Source organism: Bombyx mandarina, chromosome 19 (genome assembly GCF_030267445.1).
Source record: "Bombyx mandarina strain Sakado chromosome 19, ASM3026744v2".
Classification (NCBI taxonomy): Eukaryota; Metazoa; Arthropoda; class Insecta; order Lepidoptera; family Bombycidae; genus Bombyx; species Bombyx mandarina.
The window spans coordinates 1,378,229-1,396,548 of record NC_143225.1 but is presented as its reverse complement, the minus strand read 5'-3'; the positions used below and the strand labels follow the sequence as shown (position 1 = coordinate 1,396,548).

General features: G+C 37.3%; 1 protein-coding gene across 3 annotated transcripts in view; it reads left to right on the top strand.

Annotated features, from left to right (window-relative positions):
* The window catches only part of LOC114249492 (zwei Ig domain protein zig-8-like), a 241,753-nt gene extending 224,294 nt beyond the window's left edge, over positions 1-17,459 (top strand). For all 3 annotated transcript variants that reach the window (XM_089735202.1, XM_089735203.1, XM_089735201.1), the window contains 3 exons: positions 6,688-6,856; positions 10,118-12,672; positions 16,422-17,459. In XM_089735202.1, the coding sequence (XP_089591328.1) occupies positions 6,688-6,856; positions 10,118-10,248 (300 nt within the window). In that variant the 3' untranslated portion in view covers positions 10,249-12,672; positions 16,422-17,459. The remainder of the gene's footprint in view (positions 1-6,687; positions 6,857-10,117; positions 12,673-16,421) is intronic.
* Positions 17,460-18,320: the final 861 nt, after the last annotated feature.

Genomic DNA, 18,320 nt, shown 5'->3' with positions numbered 1-18,320 from the left:
GAGTGTTTATTATCTATATGTCGGAGAAGCCACAATTATTAACACCATCGTCAGACATTGTAGGGGCAAATAGGGTGATCGAACTAAGATAAATATTGAGTACACCAATCAAGTTTGTTGTCTTAGAACAATTTAGAAACCTTCTCTTGACGTTAGCAAACGAAAACGAATGACGGTTCTTAGGACGGAGGCACCACTCTTCAAGAAGGCCAGTTGGTAAGTGTGATGGCGTTTACGCGCCTCCCATCGACTAGGCTCTATCGTAGCACGAAGCTAACCGAGTTAGCCGAGTTGTTAGCAGGTTGGGTCTACCCGTGGCATTACTGACGTCCATGGGCGACGGTAACCACTGACCATCAGGTATCAGTATCAGGGCCGTATATTCGTCTGCCTACAAGGACAATAAAAAAACTCAAACTCACAATACGTCTCCCTAGTACTACACTTTTGTTATTCATTTCGTACATTTTTTCTATGATTCTAGAATCTTCTTCGGATTTCGGAACTGGTAAACTATAAAATTGTAGAGTATTACAAAAATTAGAAACAAAAAATAATGATTCGATTCATTATGAATTACGAAACGTGTAGGGTACACCGGAATTTAAGCAACTTTACAGTCACGTCTTATCCACATCTTAGCCTTCAACATCATTACACACACTGTATGCATTATGCATGATTAAACATTTATTCAACATTATTTGTCCACTCATAAGTTCTTTTATCGATACATGCATATCCCATCCCTACTCGAATCACTATAACTGGCAATCGTGCACTGTTTGCGTCAGATTGCATAGTCACATTCGTGGAAAATTTGGCGACACGCGTCCTTTTCCATGGAAAATTTCACGACCAATTCTGCACGAAAGGAAAACTTACAAATTTGACTCGATGCCAATACAAAATTGCCTTCTAAATATAGCCATCGTAAATACGATTCTGTTTGTCTGTGGTCTCTACTGACGTTTGGACATGACCAAATGTGATTAGTTGCTTTGGTTTAAGTGCTTAAGACATATTGTTTTCAGAATCGTTTTTATTTTGTTAATCAAGTATGACAGTTAAAAATGCAGTATTGTGATTTATCAGGTTAATGTTGATTTTATGACTTGTTGTTACTTCAATGCCGTAAAAAAAAGATAGAGCTTATGTGGAGTCTCAAAAAATTATCCCATGCCTAATCCAGCATTCATTATTAATTCATAATTATTTTTTTATTGCTTAGATGGGTGGACGAGCTCACAGCCCATCTGGTGTTAAGTGGTTACTCGAGCCCATGGACATCTACAACGTAAATGCGCCACCACCTTGAGATTTAAGTTCTAATATCTCAGTATAGTTACAACGGCTGCCCCACCCTTCAAACCGAAACGCATTACTGCTTCACGGCAGAAATAGGCAGGGTGGTTGTACCTACCCGCGCGGACTCACAAGAGGTCCTACTACCAGTAAAAAAGTTTAAAATAATAAAAAATATAAAACAACCCTATTTTAGATAACGTTAACAAAAATCTGTTTGGTGATCGCTAAAAAACAAATACCCTATTTTCATCTCATCTAACTCCATTGACCTAGCAGCCAAACTCAATTTATACCGTCCGAATGACGACTCGGTAAGGAGTTTCCAAACAGTGAAGTTACCGAAGTCAGTGAATTATGCATTCAGTTTGAAGATACGACGACTGTTGAACAAATAAAACTATCCAAATTATTAACGAGTTGAGTCAGTCCTCACCTTTTTGTCTTTTTAGTTTTGTGGTGTCGTAAAAAAGTCATTAATCATCAACTTTGTGAGAAATAACTTCTTTGTTTGATTAGCATGTTATTGATGTTTTGTTCAGTTGAAGGGATATTTATATCACTAAGATTTTAGTTTAGAACTAATAATACTATCATATCCTTGGGCCAATCTTTGCGAACCAATTAGATGATTTCGTTTTAATGGTAGGATAGCAAAATAGAACTAAGACTGTGAACTGAAATGTTAAGTTGGGTGAACATATTTACATTGTGCTGTACATATTACCACTTAATGCTGGACAAATTGCGAGCTGAATCCGTCTATATATAAAAAAAAGAAAAGCTTTTTCACTTCCTCACTTACGCTACTCACCGCAAATTCAAACATTCCCCAAAGCTCGACGACAAAACTGACAGCCGGAAGAGCGAATGGATAAATCTACAACCAGTCCCTTTATTGAACGAAACTCTGTAATTGAAACAACTGGGAACATCTGTAGAAAGCGCTTGTTAAGAACTCTTCATGCGTGTCGCTACGCACGATAGAGAGCCAGACATTTTTCACTGACTTCAAAGAAAATGGGTACATGGTTCCAGAGCCGTCTTTTAATTTTGTTAAAATCGATTATTTTAAAACATTTGATGCTAAATAATGCTGGCGTTACCATGGTTAGGGATTTGGTAGAACCAATAATAAACTATAAATGTTGGACATTCAGTTTAATACTTTCAAACTTCTATATTAAGTAAGATTCCCAGGGTGTATTCGTTTCCAATTATATGACTATTGGGGATTGATGAAAAATCGTGTTATAATTATCAATCTACTTCATTTATTAAGCACGCCATTTTTCTGTACTTTCCATAATTTCGACCAAGCCAATCTATAGCCATTACTATAAAAGTGATCCGTTATGAGCTTTGGATGGAAGCCAAACTGGGCGATCCTTAAGGAATTCATTTATTTGGCCCAAGGGATCTTTGTAAATAGGAAATATCGGGTTTTATCATAAATTTGCATTATTAAAGAGGTTTTTTTTTGGTAGATAGCTCGGCTGGCTTATTGGGTCAAGAAGAATTGAATAGCTGATACGATGCGAGAGCCTGTTTTTATTACAAAGTTTTCTCTATTTGCTAAAAAAAGAAAAAAAAAACGGGTACAGCACTTAATGTCCCACAACGTTAAATCGATTAGATACTTTAGTGATAGGATTAGATAGTGATTGATTAGAGATAATATTCTAGTCGTCATCATAATATTAAGATACCAATTAAGTGCCAATACAGTTTGATCCGAAAAAGAAGTGTTAGCTTCGTTAGTAATCCAGAATAACTCTAGCCGCGTCTGGACAAATGCTTGAGATTTTGAGCCTTGAAATATTTTATGCTCCTAGTCCTTAGAAGACGCAGCTTTAACAATTTCCCTGATTCCTTCCAGACGAATTAAATACGAGCAGCGCTAATTGTACGTCTGTTACATTTATGTAACTCCTTAAATACTATTTGTGGTTCATTTAGTGTTTATAAATTTATCTGATTAATTCATTATCATTAGTGTCATCATAGTTGCCTACAAGCTGGACATGCACTTCTCATTATTTGTTCTGATAAAATGACTCAATATAAAGCTCATAAAGAACTCATTATATTATTGTATTTACTCCTAATTTATCTTAACTATATAATATATTTCCTCATTTTATATAATATATTGCGTTGTCGGCTTACAATTGCTGTGCACATAACAAAATTCCGAAGGTAAATTATGATTTTCCTGATTCTTTTTACCATTAATTTTGTTAGTCCAGCCGTGATCTAAGGATTAATAAGTTTCATGTTTTAATCATCTGATTTATACTTGAAGCAATATACTGACTATATATTCTTTGGTATCTGTTGGTACATGTGAAGGATACTTACTGGTGGTAGGACCTTTTGTGAGTCCGTGCGGATAGATACCACCACCCTGCCTATTTCTACCGTGAAGCAGTAATGCATTTCGGTTTGAAGGGTGGGGCAGCCGTTCTAACTATACTGAGACCTTAGAACTTATATCTCAAGGTGGGTGGCGCATTTACGTTGTAAATGTCTATGGGCTGACTGTCTACTGAACTGCAAGTAGGTATAGTTTAGTCTATATATGTATATATAAAAATTAATTGCTGTTTTTTTTTTTTTTTTTTTTTTATTGCTTAGATGGGTGGACGAGCTCACAGCCCACCTGATGTTAAGTGGTTACTGGAGCCCATAGACATCCACAACGTAAATGCGCCACCCACCTTGTTCGTTAGTCTCGCTTAAACTCGAGAACGGCTGGACCGATTTGGTTAATTTTGGTCTTGAATTATTTGTGGCAGTCCAGGGAAGATTCAAAAGGTGGATAAATATGAGAATGCTCGGAATTAAATAAAAAAAACTATTTTGGTTTTCCCTTTGATGTGTCCCCCGTGGGACGGATTCCTTTTGTTTGTTTTAAGTTTATTCTAGACAAAAGTTTAAGTATTTTATTTATCGATTGAGGCACTACGAAGTCTGCCGGGTCAGCTAGTAAGCAATAAATAAATCTATCGGCATTAACTCACCATACTTTAATTGGCAGGGGCATTTCATTCCGCTAGCCCAATATCGGTACCAGAAACATCCAATTAACGAACTTAATTAATAGGGAACACGTTAAGCCGAGTATAATTAGTAAAATTTATAATTTAGGCGTTTCAGTCAAAGTGATATGTTATTACGAACGATTGGCTGGTTATTTATATTGATGATGTTTCCGTTTGAAAACTTGTGATTAAGATTATTACCGTTAAGACTGTAGATAGTCTTCAGTTATACTATCTTATACGGTTACTTCGTCCACGGACAACAGCGATTCTATATATTTTTTCTTGTCGTCAAGTTAATAAAGCTTGGAGAAGGGGGAATTTAGTCCATAATTTGTTGGAACATAACAATAACCGTACCATAAATATAGACTATGGTATTTGGATCGTGGTAAGCATAATTTAACTGACCCGGTGACGTAGTATTCAGTACCCTACACTAGTAGGCTGGGTCGTGGGTTCGACTTCCGCTTACACTTCCATAATATTAATACGATGAGCAAGTTTCCTTGCTCTGTTTCTGCATGGTTAATTTCTATAGATTATAATATTTATAATATATATACAATTATATGTATATATGAGATAGATTCCTATAGTAGAAGAAAACCTAGTTTGAGGCCAAAAAGACTGTGTGGTTTGTTAATTTTTATATTATTTTAATAAAGGAATACTGTTTAAATTTAAATATGGAACCATAAGTGAATTATCGCACGAACTGCCAAAGCTTGCTTTATTTTATGGTCACTTACTTTCCAATAGCTTTTTGTTAGCATTTAAGGGGCTCGTAAACACCATAACGTTTGGTGTCCACAACTCAGTTGTCCATAAATTTGTCCAAGATGTTTCCGATAACTATACATATAAATAAAATTGGAGTGCCTGTTTGTAATATTGAAATAACCACTTTTTACTACATGCATATAAATATATATACGGTACATATACCAACCATTCTAACCGGCGCCATCTAGGCGGGCTTCGGATAGCCTGCCGACCGAGAGGGCTGGTAGTCGTGGCGCCGACGACCGCCAGTCCGGCGTCCCGAGGGGGAGGGTGATGGAAGAGATGTGCTCCGCACTAAACGCTTCACTTTCTCCCTTTTCATGCGTTTTGTCTCATGCGAGGTTTGGACGTTGGTTGTTGAGAGACAGGAGGTTTTAGTCGGTTCGACTCCGACATGCCCCGCCCTCCATCCCCAGTGAAGGGCGGAAGTCCGGCGATTTCATAATGACAAAAAAAAAAAACACCAATTTAACATTTTTTACAATTTTTGTCTGTCTGTCTGTCTGTTTGTTCCGGCTAATCTCTGGAACGGCTGGACCGATTTTGACGAGACTTTCACTGATAGGTAGCTGATGATATAAGGAGTAACTTAGGTTACTTATTAGACTAGCTTCGCCCCGCGGCGTCACCTGCGGTACGACAATAACCGCGGGTAACGTCGCGAGATTCAGCTACCTATTAATAATAAAATTTAATGATTCCGAAGCGAAGCGAGGGCGGGTCGCTAGTCTTAAATATGTTACGTTGCCTTATTTGATAACTGAAACTAGTTTATAGATACCTGTATATGTATACGAGTCATGGACATAATATCAAACTACTTTTACAGTTTAATCTCATAGTTCTTATTGTCATTTTATTATCTAAAGCGTTTCGGATACTTTACACATCACGGACGATATTATATTGTTCGTCGACATTTGAATATTGTGTTGAAATTGAATATAGTCGATAATAATAAAAGAGATTTTAAGCCATAAAACTTAAAACTAGTTATATCTAGTTATAACTAGTTATAATAGTTTTTTTTTGTCTTGTAGGCAGACGGTCATACGGCCCACCTGATGGTGAGTGGTTACCGTCACCCATGGATTTCAGCAATGCCAGAGGCAGAGCCAAGCCGCTGCCTACAAATGCCTAATAGTCTGTATCTTTTCAAGTTTGAAAAATATGTATGTTAGCGCTGGGAGCAGTGTTGTATCAAACACCAGAGTAGTTAATGTTAACTATTATTTCCAACTGTATTGAGGATTCATCAAAAAAATTTATAGTTTACTGGTGGTAGGACCCCTTGTGAGTCCGCGCGGGTAGGTACCATCATCCTGCCTATTTCTGCCGTGAAGCAGTAATGCGTTTCGGTTTGAAGGGTGGGACAGCCGTTGTAACTATACTGAGATCATAGAACTTATATCTCAAGGTGGGTGGCGCATTTTCGTTGTAGATGTCTATGGGCTCAAGTACCCACATAACACTACTGGGCTGTGAGCTCGTCCACCCATCAAAGCAATAAAAAAAAAGTTAATTAAGAAACTAATCTATGTTTTCTTGTAAGGAAATCAACTATGATTCTCCACGCGGTGGAGTATCGGTTATAACGGAGAAGGGAGAAACGACAACGTCACATTTGCTGGTGCAGAAGGCGAGGCCCTCGGACTCGGGGCGGTACACCTGCGCTCCAGCCAATGCCAACCCTAAGACAGTGTTGGTGCACGTATTGAGCGGTAAGCTTACAAGTTCATTATTATGTTAAAGCTATGTGCACAAAAGCTTCGCAGTTAGCTGACCAGATTGGCCATGTTTTAAAAAAAACAATACTTCTAACGCGACTTAATTTTTTTATCGGTAGGCAGCGTCTTGGCCTGCTCCTGGCATTGCTGAAGTGAATGGGCGACGGTAACCACTCATCATCAGGCGGGCCGTACGCTCGTCTGCCTACAAGGGCAATAAAAAAAATCAAAAAATATCATCTTATAATCATCTATCGGCTGACAATACCATCATTCATCAAGATAGGGATGTCAGATAAGCCAATTCCGGCTTTCGACGGTTGCTTCGAGAGCAATGGAAAAAAATACCGCTATAAACAACATCCCCTTACTTAAACTTAAAACCTTACAATTACCGCACGGGTAGGTACTACCACTTCGCCTATTTCTGTCGTGAAGCCGTTGTAATTAGAACTTACTCAAGGTGGGTGGCGCATTTACGTTGTAGATGTCCATGGGCTCCAGTAACCAATTAACTCCAGGTGGGCTGTGAGCTCGTCCATCTATGTAAACAATAATAAAAAAATTACAGTCTTCATTTTTATTTGAATGTATTTTATCCTTGCAATGATGGCTGATCTTAATTTTATTAGACCAGACAATTTTTCAAGGTCTCTTTATTTCGCTGATATAAAAGTTTTAGCTTAGGCTAAATCTCAAAAACAGACAAAAGTTAAAGACGAACCAATTAGTAAAGCATTTTAATTAGAACGGGACGGATCTAGCAATTTAATTCGAGCAAGTTTGACTAAACAGTACTCTGATTTATTTTGGCGTCGAAATTATGCTTTAACGCTACGAATGGTCCCCTAAATTGTGTATACGTTGGTAATTATCGAATTATAATTAGGTAATTAACAACAAGCGTATTATTTCGTGGGCATGATAACGACAGACTCGATAATAGGAACGCGTGATACTAAAATAGCTCGCGGTTTTAGTAGCGACTACAGTAAAATATTTTTCGCGTGGGAATATTAAATCAGGTAAACGCCCACTGAACTTCTGTCGTAATTCGAGGTGGATATGTAAGGTGTATTAGTATGTTTCGTTGTGTGAAGCACTTTAGAGGCACGTATTAGAATTTTGGTTACTGGCCAATAAAGTTAAGATCCAGCAGTAAAACTTCTAACAAAAGTCGTCCTGCTATTGACTTTGGTGTAAAAGTTGCAACGTCTTTAGGAAAAATATATAAACATTGTATTCGTTTTGCTCACGTGGAGTAACGAGAATGGGTAAAATACGGAATAAATATGTTAGAGGAAGTCTGAAAGTGGCACCTGTGACAGAGAAGCTGAGAAGTTCGCGTTTGGGATGGTATGGACATGTGATGAGACGAAATGAAAATGAGCTTGGTAAGAGAGTGTTAACTATGAATGTGAAAGGATATAGAGGAAGAGGTAGACTTAAGAAGAAATGGATGGATTGCGTGAAAGACGATATGGGTAAGAGGGGAGTGAGCGAAGAAATGGTATATGATAAAAGAGTATGGAAGGAGAAAACATGTTTAATTATCGAACTTGTGGAGAGTACTTAACGGTAGGCAGCGGCCTGGCTCTGCCCCTGGCATTGCTGAAGTCCATGGGCGACGGTAACCACTCACCACCAGGTGGGCGGTCTGCCTAAAAGTACAAAAAAAATAGAATTTCAACCAACACAAAAACAAACCAGAAATCGCCTGCTATATTCGTGTGGATGGAATCCGTGCACGCTAAATTGAAGGATTTAAAACAAATTAACTCAGCTAATGAAGTTTGTATTGTTTGGTCCGTAAACGGAATTTCTAAATTTGCGGCCATTCATATGTAATGCATTTATCAACTACAGAATTACATACGTTTTGTTTTGCATCGTGCTATAGCTATACTGTTATAAATACTTCACGATTCAGTTAAGATTTTAGTTGGGAGTACTGGTCCCTGGTTTGTGGTATCAGGTAGGTAGGTAGGAGGTACAGCATCACCTTTATATTCTGCGTATCGTAAATGGCGCTTAAGGATTTCACAGGAGAATTCTCTGTCTAAGTATATTGTCCTGTGTGACGTATTGTAAGTCCGCACGACAAGATGCCACTTTTGTCAATTCTGCCGCAGATCGGTCATGAGGTCTGGTTTGTAGTAGTCGCTATATCATAGACGTATAGATTGAGATTTCCACCTCATGTCTCAAGAAGGCACTAATGAGCTTTGTCAACCATTCCACTGTGTGTATTGACAACATTGGCTGTGACCTCGTTTATTCATCTTAAATAATGATATTTTAAAAAATCTCTTCCGAGAGTAACATCCGCGAATAGCTCGAATAACCCCTTAGGCCAGAGAATAGGTAGGGAAAAAAAAGATATATTACTTTCTTTATCAGCGCTTTTCCGATACATTCGCTTTGAACAGCATCAGCTGAACCACCTACTTTTCCCTTTTTTCTTTTGTTTTATTTATTTAACCTGTGGTAATCTTAATGTGTGTGAAAGGCAATAAATTATCTTATCATTATTATTATTACTTTATAATACTACATTTATTTAAAATCTTATTGATTATACAATGTTTAAAAAAAACTTGTATTTAAAATACAATTTAAAAAGAAACACTATATAAAAATAAATTGCCGCTGATGGTAGTGTCTACGACACAAGCCACCACTGGTTAGGACTCCAGAGTGAGGAAACTTCTCACGATCCGCGCCGTATCTAAGAAAACTGTTACTTCCTTCTGTATTATTATTATTTTATTATTTCTTTGGTTTTACGTGACCCGTACACGCGCACTGGTGGTAGGACCTCTCGTGAGTCCGCGCGGGTAGGTACCACTACCCTGTTTATTTCTGCCGTGAAGCAGTAATGCGTTGCGATTTGAAGGGCGGGGCAGCCGCTGTAACTATACTTGAGATCTTAGAACTTATATCTCAAGGTGGGTGGCGCATTTACGTTGTAGATGTCTATGAGCTCCAGTAACTACTTAACACCGCGTGGACTCCACCCATTTAAGCAATAAAAAAAAATATTTTACGGTTTAATCTCGCATTTTATATTGTCATTTTATTATTTTTGACATTTCCAACGGTAGGCAGCGGCTTGGCTCTGCCCCTGGCATTGCTGAAGTCCATGGGCGACGGTAACCACTCACCATCAGGTGGGCCGTATGCTCGTCTGCCTGCAAGGGCAATAAAAAAAACGCAGGTTACTTTGTTCTTTAATGTCATATCTTCTTTTGTCAGGAGAGCACCCCGCAGCGATGCAGCACGGTGGACAACTCCGGATCCAGTATCCGATCTCGGCAGCGATGCTCAGCTTCATTGTCACCCTAATGGGGTGCTACTACAAACAGGACATTATGGATGTATTATAATATTTAAATAAGTAATGATATTAACGCCGCCTATTAACTTAGGGTCAGGTCGGAGTTTTGTTTGTTTATATAAATTTAAAGTATTTTTCATTAAAAATGTAAGTGACGAATTAATTGTACGATTCTAGTTTATGGATTAATTGAATAATTGTTTTGAAAAAAAAAAAAAAAGTTAAGATTTGTAAAATCGAAAAAAGAAAAAACGGTTAAAATTATATAAAATTCTTCATTTAATCTACCTTCGTACCGCGTCTATTTTACTGAGGCTACACGAATCTATCATTTGAAATTATTCCCATGACCTACAGTGTATTTATGACTAGAGATAATTTTATCCAAATATCTTCGAGCCCGCTAATAGGTAATACTTCCACGGATTTTCCTACATTATAACTCCAGCGAGTCTTAAATAGGCCCTAACGGCAAAAGGGGGTTTGCCTGTGCAATTACCGATCTCAGGTGGAAACCACGAAAGGAAACCGCTCTAAAACTTTATAGCAATGACAACAGACCTTTTTAACCTTTCACCGAATTTAAATTCTTTAACAAAAACCACCACCGAAAATGTATATAAGCAGATCTCGTTTAGTATAATATTATGTACATAAGATTATCGATAAAAATGAAAAAAGATATTGAATAAGAATTAATTGTAAGAATTTATCAGTTTTGTCATTTATTATCTTCGTGCATGGTGTAATTGTAGGTATTATTGTAAATGTGTGGTCAGATACCGATTTTTGGACCACTTGTAGTGAAGTTCTACGGTATTGAATAAGTCAGAAATCTGTTACGAGTCATAAATTATCAATACTAATTTTCAATAGTATGACGCATCCAGCGTGATTTTTTTTTAATTCGAGAAATTCTTTTGATATCTATCTATCTCGGTGGATATAGGTAGCGCCAAGAGCTGAGTAAGCGTTGAAGGGAATTTCCGTCTTAACTTTGTGATGATGTGATGTGAGATATCATAGAATACAAGATATTTGACAGATTTCTGAATTTCGCTAACGATATTTGCAAGATATGCTTGCTTAAACACAATTTTCGAATAGTAAGACTTGGATCGTCGGTCTACCAGCAACTTTACCCTCTCGGTGGAAGATCTTAGTTTTGCCGTTTCCTCCGAAACTTCATAAATTTATATCAAAACCTAAAGACATTCGACAGCTTTCCTGAAAACACATATGAATCGAGAATTCGTTCGAATAACCAATATTAATACGCTTTTATTAGCTTCAGACGTATGTATGTTTGTAACGGAAACTTTGAATATGATACTGACCCCCTTCAAAACGTCGGATTAACTCGAAATTTGGTATACTTATTAAGGACCGATGACAATTGAATATTTAAAAAAAAATTGAAAAAAAATCATTGAAAAAATTGAAATTTAACTAAAAAATGAAAAAAATTAAATAATAGTTTAAAAAAACTAACAAAATACGCTTTTATAGAAAATCTAACTAAAACATAGAAAATAAATTTTAATAAATTTGAATTAAAAATAGTGTAAGAAATATGATTTTATTGTAAAAAAAAAGCGTGGGGTGCATGGTATCAGTAGTTATAAATATTTTATGAACAGATATTAGTAGACGGGTTATATCCTGAAAAGCATCCTACGCTTTTTTTTACAATAAAATCATTCTTTCTTACACCATTTTTAATTCAAATTTATTAAAATTTATTTTTAAAAAAGAGATTTACTCGTGGTGTATTTGAATCCGAAGCCCGGTCCGAATCCCTAACCATTGTACCAATAAGGTGATCAAAATTATGCCTTACATTTGCAAAGTTTTGATATCTTTGTACAAGGATACTGTTGAACCAGAGCATTTTCGGTACTGGTATAGGCATCCTAATATAGTCATACCAGTTATCTAGTGCGGGAATAGAACGTCATGGTCACATAACGCGGATTCCGGGCGTCTCACTCACCAAGCAATGAACCTTTTAACCTAAATAATTCGGAAACTCCACGCATGTGGTATCAGCTCGTTAGCTGTTCATGACTGTAGCGGTTTTCTTTATTCAGGTCCATTTCCTTTCACAGAACGTTGCATTATAACATTTCCGGTACGATTTCCTATGATTTAGTCGTTTCTAGTCGATTAGTGGCTATTGTGTAGGATGTTTCAGTTTGGATATCGTTAAGACCAACAATGTTTTACGAGACTTTGTCATGTACCATATACCATACCATGTCATGTACTATAGAAGGAACCAGGTTACGTGGAAGGTTGTCCATGCGATGGACTGACCAACTGACTTTTTACTGGTGGTAGGACCTCTTGTGAGTCCGCACGCGTAGGTGCCTCCACCACTCTGCCTATTTTTGCTGTGAAGGAGTAATGCGTTTCGAATTGAAGGGTGGGGCAACCGTGTATAAAAGTGAGGCCTTAGAACTCATATCTCAAGGTGGGTGGCGGCATTTACGTCGTAGATTTCTATGGGCTCCGGTAACTACTTAACACCAGGCTGGCTTTGAACTCGTCCACACATCAGTGCAATAAAAAATAATCAAGTCGGCAGTTGGCGGCTATTTACATAAATGTACCAGACTCACCACAACCTGGGAGAAGTGGTGATTGCTCGTGAGGCACATAACATCTGCCCACAGCAATACGTCTGAATAAAAACCCTGTATTAAAAACTGTATTAACGTTTCTTCTTTTCTTCTTTTTGATATGACATGAAATTTTTAGACATTTTTATTAATATTTCAACAAATAGTACTGTTTTTTATTATTATTATTATTATTTTTGTATTCCATTTTCGAGCCGATGAATTGCCAATGCTATGTACGCCATTGTTGTCACATGCATCAGGCCATAAATTAAATAGTTTAAATTTATTTTCAATGTTAGATGTTTGTGATGTGGCAGTACTTATTTAAATAAATAAATAAAATAAAGACCCGGACCGCTGTAACAAGAGTGATGCAACAAAGAAAAAAGTTGTCATGTATTACTCTAATACTACCAGCTCAAGTAAAAGAAAAGAAGTTCTTGAGACGAAACAACAATATAATATTTTATAGAAGATTTGTACCGATTTTTTTCCAATCAATTGAGTCTTCAACATTATATTGCACGGTGGGGGGGGCGATGATATCCCTGTAGCTATAGTATCGATATTTCTGTAAACTCCAGACAACCAGACATGAATATACCTAGATTATATCGAGTATTATCGATATTACAATTAATACGCGACATTTATCATTGTAATTAAAGGTGCGTTTTATTTGGTATCGGCATCAACAGTTCGATGCTTTTAGTTCAAATAGCCGTAGAAGTTTTTTTGTTATGATATTTATGCCAACATTTTAAACTTTAAATGGCTCTCCTGTAAAGTTCTGCAAGGATATTTGAAAATGAATTTTTGATTATGCGATGGAAAAACAAGTTAGTTTGGTAAAGGAATACTCGTTAGGGTAAGCTTTATTGCCATTCAGGTTTTGTGACGGCTCCCATTACACCCTTAAAGTTCAGTGAACTAAGCCAGTCACGTCTTCAAGCGTAACCGTTGTCTAGGGGTGCATCGATATTTGATTGAAAATAATGTTCCACATAAATCCAAAGTAAGCACCGAACTCTGAATCCACTTTCTATCGTCACAAGTTCTGACTTGAGATAAGGGTATTTTTCATAATAGTGAAATAGGTTTATATTACGGTTACTATCACATTTCTCATAAACCTTTAAAATGGTTCGATTGTAATGTAAGGTTTTTATAAATTATTTTTGGTGATTACCAATCATAATATGCCAAGCTAATTAGAAGAACAAATCGATATAGTCCCGGTGTATTTGCATTAACCAATTTTACTGGTGGTAGGACGTCTTGTGAGTCCGTACGGGTAGGTACCACCACCCTGCCTATTTCTGCCGTGAAGCAGTAATGCGTTTCGGTTTGAAGGATGGGGAGGTCGTTGTTTTGTATAAACTGAAGCCTTTCAACTAATATCTAATAGTACCCCAAGCATTAGAGTTCATATTACAAAAACGAACTGCGTTAAAATCGGACATAGAAGAGTCGGTAACGACCTAGTGTCTCAAGAATGGTAACAACGGTGGATTTACCTTTAAAAATGTATCTAAAGGAGCTTAATTTCAACTTTAAATTTATCTCTTTTCTATATGATACTACTGGTAGTAGGACCTCTTGTGAGTCCGCATGGGTGTGTACCATCACCCCGCCTATTTGTTGCTTTGATGTGTGGACGAGCTCACAGCCAACCTGGTGTTAAGTGGTTACTGGAGCCCATAAACATCTACAACGTAAATGCGCCACACACCTTGAGGTATAGTTCTAAGGTCTCAGTATTGTCACAACGGCTGCCCTACCCTTCAAACCGAAACGCATTACTGCTTCACGGCAGAAATAGGCGGGGCGGTGGTACCTAACCGTGCGGACTCACAAGAGGTCCTACCACCAGTAAGAAGTTTTGAATAAGATTCTCTGAAAGAACGAGTCACTTTGACAGGAGTATTTGTCGAATTGTATTGCTACGCCGTAGCACGAGTGCTACGAAGATGGCAGCTATGAGAAAGAAATTCTATTGCAATCCCATAGTAACAACTACTTCATTCAATATTCTATTTTCAACTAAAACTATTGTAAGTTTCCTTTAGAATTTTAATTTTCATAAGCTAGATTTATAAACAAAGCTAGATAATACGCATATTTATAAGTTTGACACCGTAATGTAATGTTGACAACATCAAAGTAATTAAAGCAAATTTTATTGAAGTTTTCACTTTGGCAAATCGCTATTTCTTCCATCTCTTCACATTTCATGAACCTTTTAAACGACCGTGCACTAAGAATAATTTATTTGTAATTCAATTTGTATTTAAATTGTAATGTAAATATAAAATTTGTATTTATTAATTACTTAAAAAACATTTAGTAATTTGTTAATAAAACTTGGATAATTAAAGTTAATACTTCAAAAAGTATAAAACGTATTGTAAATTATGCAACACGTATTTTGTAAGCTTATTTTGACCGTTAGTGAGTGTGTATTGTGAATAAACGCGGAAATCTCCGTGTGCCCTTTTATATCAGGGGAGAATCGCCAGGCATCCCTTCACAGATGGGATGAGGCGAGGCAACTAATTGAAGCTAAAATTACCGAGAGATTAACAACTACTTTTAAGAGAAGATATCTTCAGTGGATTTGGTTAAAAGCTATCTAATCCTAGAGGAAGTTTCAAAACAAAAACTGATAAGTAAATCACATTTTGAATTTTCTAAAAATGAGATCCATCAATAATTTATTAATATAAATCTATAGACATCTTGAATCCAATATCCTCAACAGTAACTAAAGCGGCTTTAGAGCCAGCAAATTTTCTCAGGTTCAAACCATTAGCTCTCCTCCTCAGCGCACGTAGCTGGAATAGCCTTTTTTTTCCTACCTAAGCTGGTAGCCTTGAGAGGGTATTCCAGCGGAATCTTAACTGGTAGGTGAGCTCACGGGGCTCAAACCTGACGAAGTTGCTAATACGAACCCTAGCAAGAGCCGTGCTTCGCAGAATCTACCACCGGATCGGAAACGCGACCCACTGAGAAGATCCGGCGAGAAACTCAGTGGGCTGTGTCTGGGGGTTAATTTACTCGTCGAGCCCTTCGTCGCAAGCGACGGGTTTGACGTGAACGGTGACCGGTGCTTGAGGTACCTAAAAGCACCGTTAGTAGATCGGGAGGATCCGAGATGACGTGTTTGGGGAGACATCGACTGCTTTCCATTCTTTCCGCAGGATCGGGAATGTATGGAATAGCCTCTTCGGCTACCAGCAAACAGGCAGAAAAAATACTATGTTGAAGCCATATTGTCACTAGTACTCCAAGCATTAGAGTCCATATTGCAAAAAGACCTGCTTTAAAACCGACCTTAGAAGAGTCGGTAACGACCTAGTGTCTCAAGAATAGTAACAACGGTGGATTTACTTTTAAAAATGTATCTAAAGGACCTTAATTTCAACTTTAAATTTATCTCTTTTCTATATCATATTACTTGAAGTAGGACCTCTTGTGAGTCCGCACGAGTGCGTACCACCACCCCGCCTATTTCTGCCGTGAAGCACTAATGGGTTTCGACTCGAAGGGTAAGGCAGCCGTTGTAAGTATACTGAGACCTTAGAACTCATATCTCAAGGTGGGTGGCGCATTTACATTGTAGATGTCTATTGGCTCCAGTAACCACTTAACACCAGGTGGGTTGTGAGCTCGTCCACCAATCTAAGCAATAAAAAAGACGGATTTATGACGTTATTATTCCAGTTACAGGGGCTCGTGTAAATAAATATGTGAATGCAGCCAGCTGCCTAGAAACACAGATTGGCTACTTAATTCTATCTTATTTTCCGTAATAGACAGTCATAGCGAAATATACGAATGGTTATAAGGGATGCCAATAAAAAAAAAAAATCGGTTGTCTGTAAAGTCGGCTTACTGACGATAGCTGAACGTGACAACGTCATAAGAAAATACGCCTCAGAGCAAGGTAACGCCGCATGAGTCATGTTTTTTCGTGCGTGCAGCCGGCTCCATCGAACTATAAGACGTTGTCACGTTAAAATGATGATCTCATAATCTGTGAGATCTTAACGATTTAACTTTCTTTGTAATAATACAACAACATATTTTGACGCCAAATGACGTCGCATGTCAGTACTTTCCATTTCAATTTGGTAGATGTGATAAGAATGATCCGGAACTAACAAATGTATTCAAATTACTACAATAATTTTTATTTATTGGCGATCTTTGTAAACTTAAAACACACACCAATTCAAAGTATATATAAAAGCAGAAAATATGTTCATACGTTTTTAAGTCGGACAATTAGCTAATAATAAATTATAGCATAGTGATTAGATTCACAGATAGTAAGTACTTACAGACAGTAAGATAGAAAATCCGACAAAAATTACATGAAAAAAAAAATCGTGTCGTCGACTCTAAACGGTTACAAGGATGTTCTATCTTGCTCACACCTTTAATTAAACATTGAGCTGGACAGATGATGGTCATTTGTGAATACAGTGTGTAAAATTTATTAATAAATATAAATTAGTTTTGTATAAGATTATGTTGTCTAAGTAATATTGGATATGGTTGTGTAAATAAATATTATTTGATAGTTATAAGTGAAATTACTGACCGTCTGAATAAAGTATATATAAAATTAAAAGTTATCGTTTTTTTACTTTTTAATAATCCTACACGATAAACATTTGTCCAGATAAATGCTAACCAGAAAAATAGTTTATGGACTTTCTCCACAAATGACTTCTTCTCCACGTATTCACGTCCATCTATTAAGTGGTTACCAGATTTTGTAGATGTCAAAACCATGGAACTTGACTTGATAGCACAATGGTAGGCTCTAACTACAGACTTACGTGCCGAGAGTGATGGGTTCGATTCCCACACTGGGCCAACATTCGGGTTCATTATCTATATATTATGTATATTATATAAACGTAGACAAGTATTAGTGTCTGTTTGTTACGCGGTACAGGGAATACTAGCTTTTGGTTTGATGACCGGAAATAAAAGATTTTTACCAAGCTCTATCTATCTGGGCAAAGATGTTACTTCAGATGGGCTTTAAGTTCATGCACGGAATGGCAGCAACATTTAAATTTTAACCAACGTCACACAACATATGACGTCACACTGACTCAAGCAGAACTACAAGGCAGTACGTTGTGAAGAATTGTTATCTCTCTCAGTGTACTCATACTCATGATCTTCTGGCTAATCATAAATCTAAAAATGCGTCAAAGCTCCCATGATGTTGCTTGCAGCCAGAAGTCGTCGTGGCCTAAGAGATAACGCGTCCGGTGCATTCGTGTGGAGCGATGCACCGGTATTCGAATCCCAGGCGGGTACCAATTTTTCTAATGAAATACATACTCAACAAATGTTCATGATTGACTTCCACGGTGAAGGAACAACAGCGCGTAATAAAAATCAAACCCGCAAAATTATAATTTGCGTAATTACTGATGGGAGGACCTCTTGTGGGTCTGCACGGGTAGGCACCACC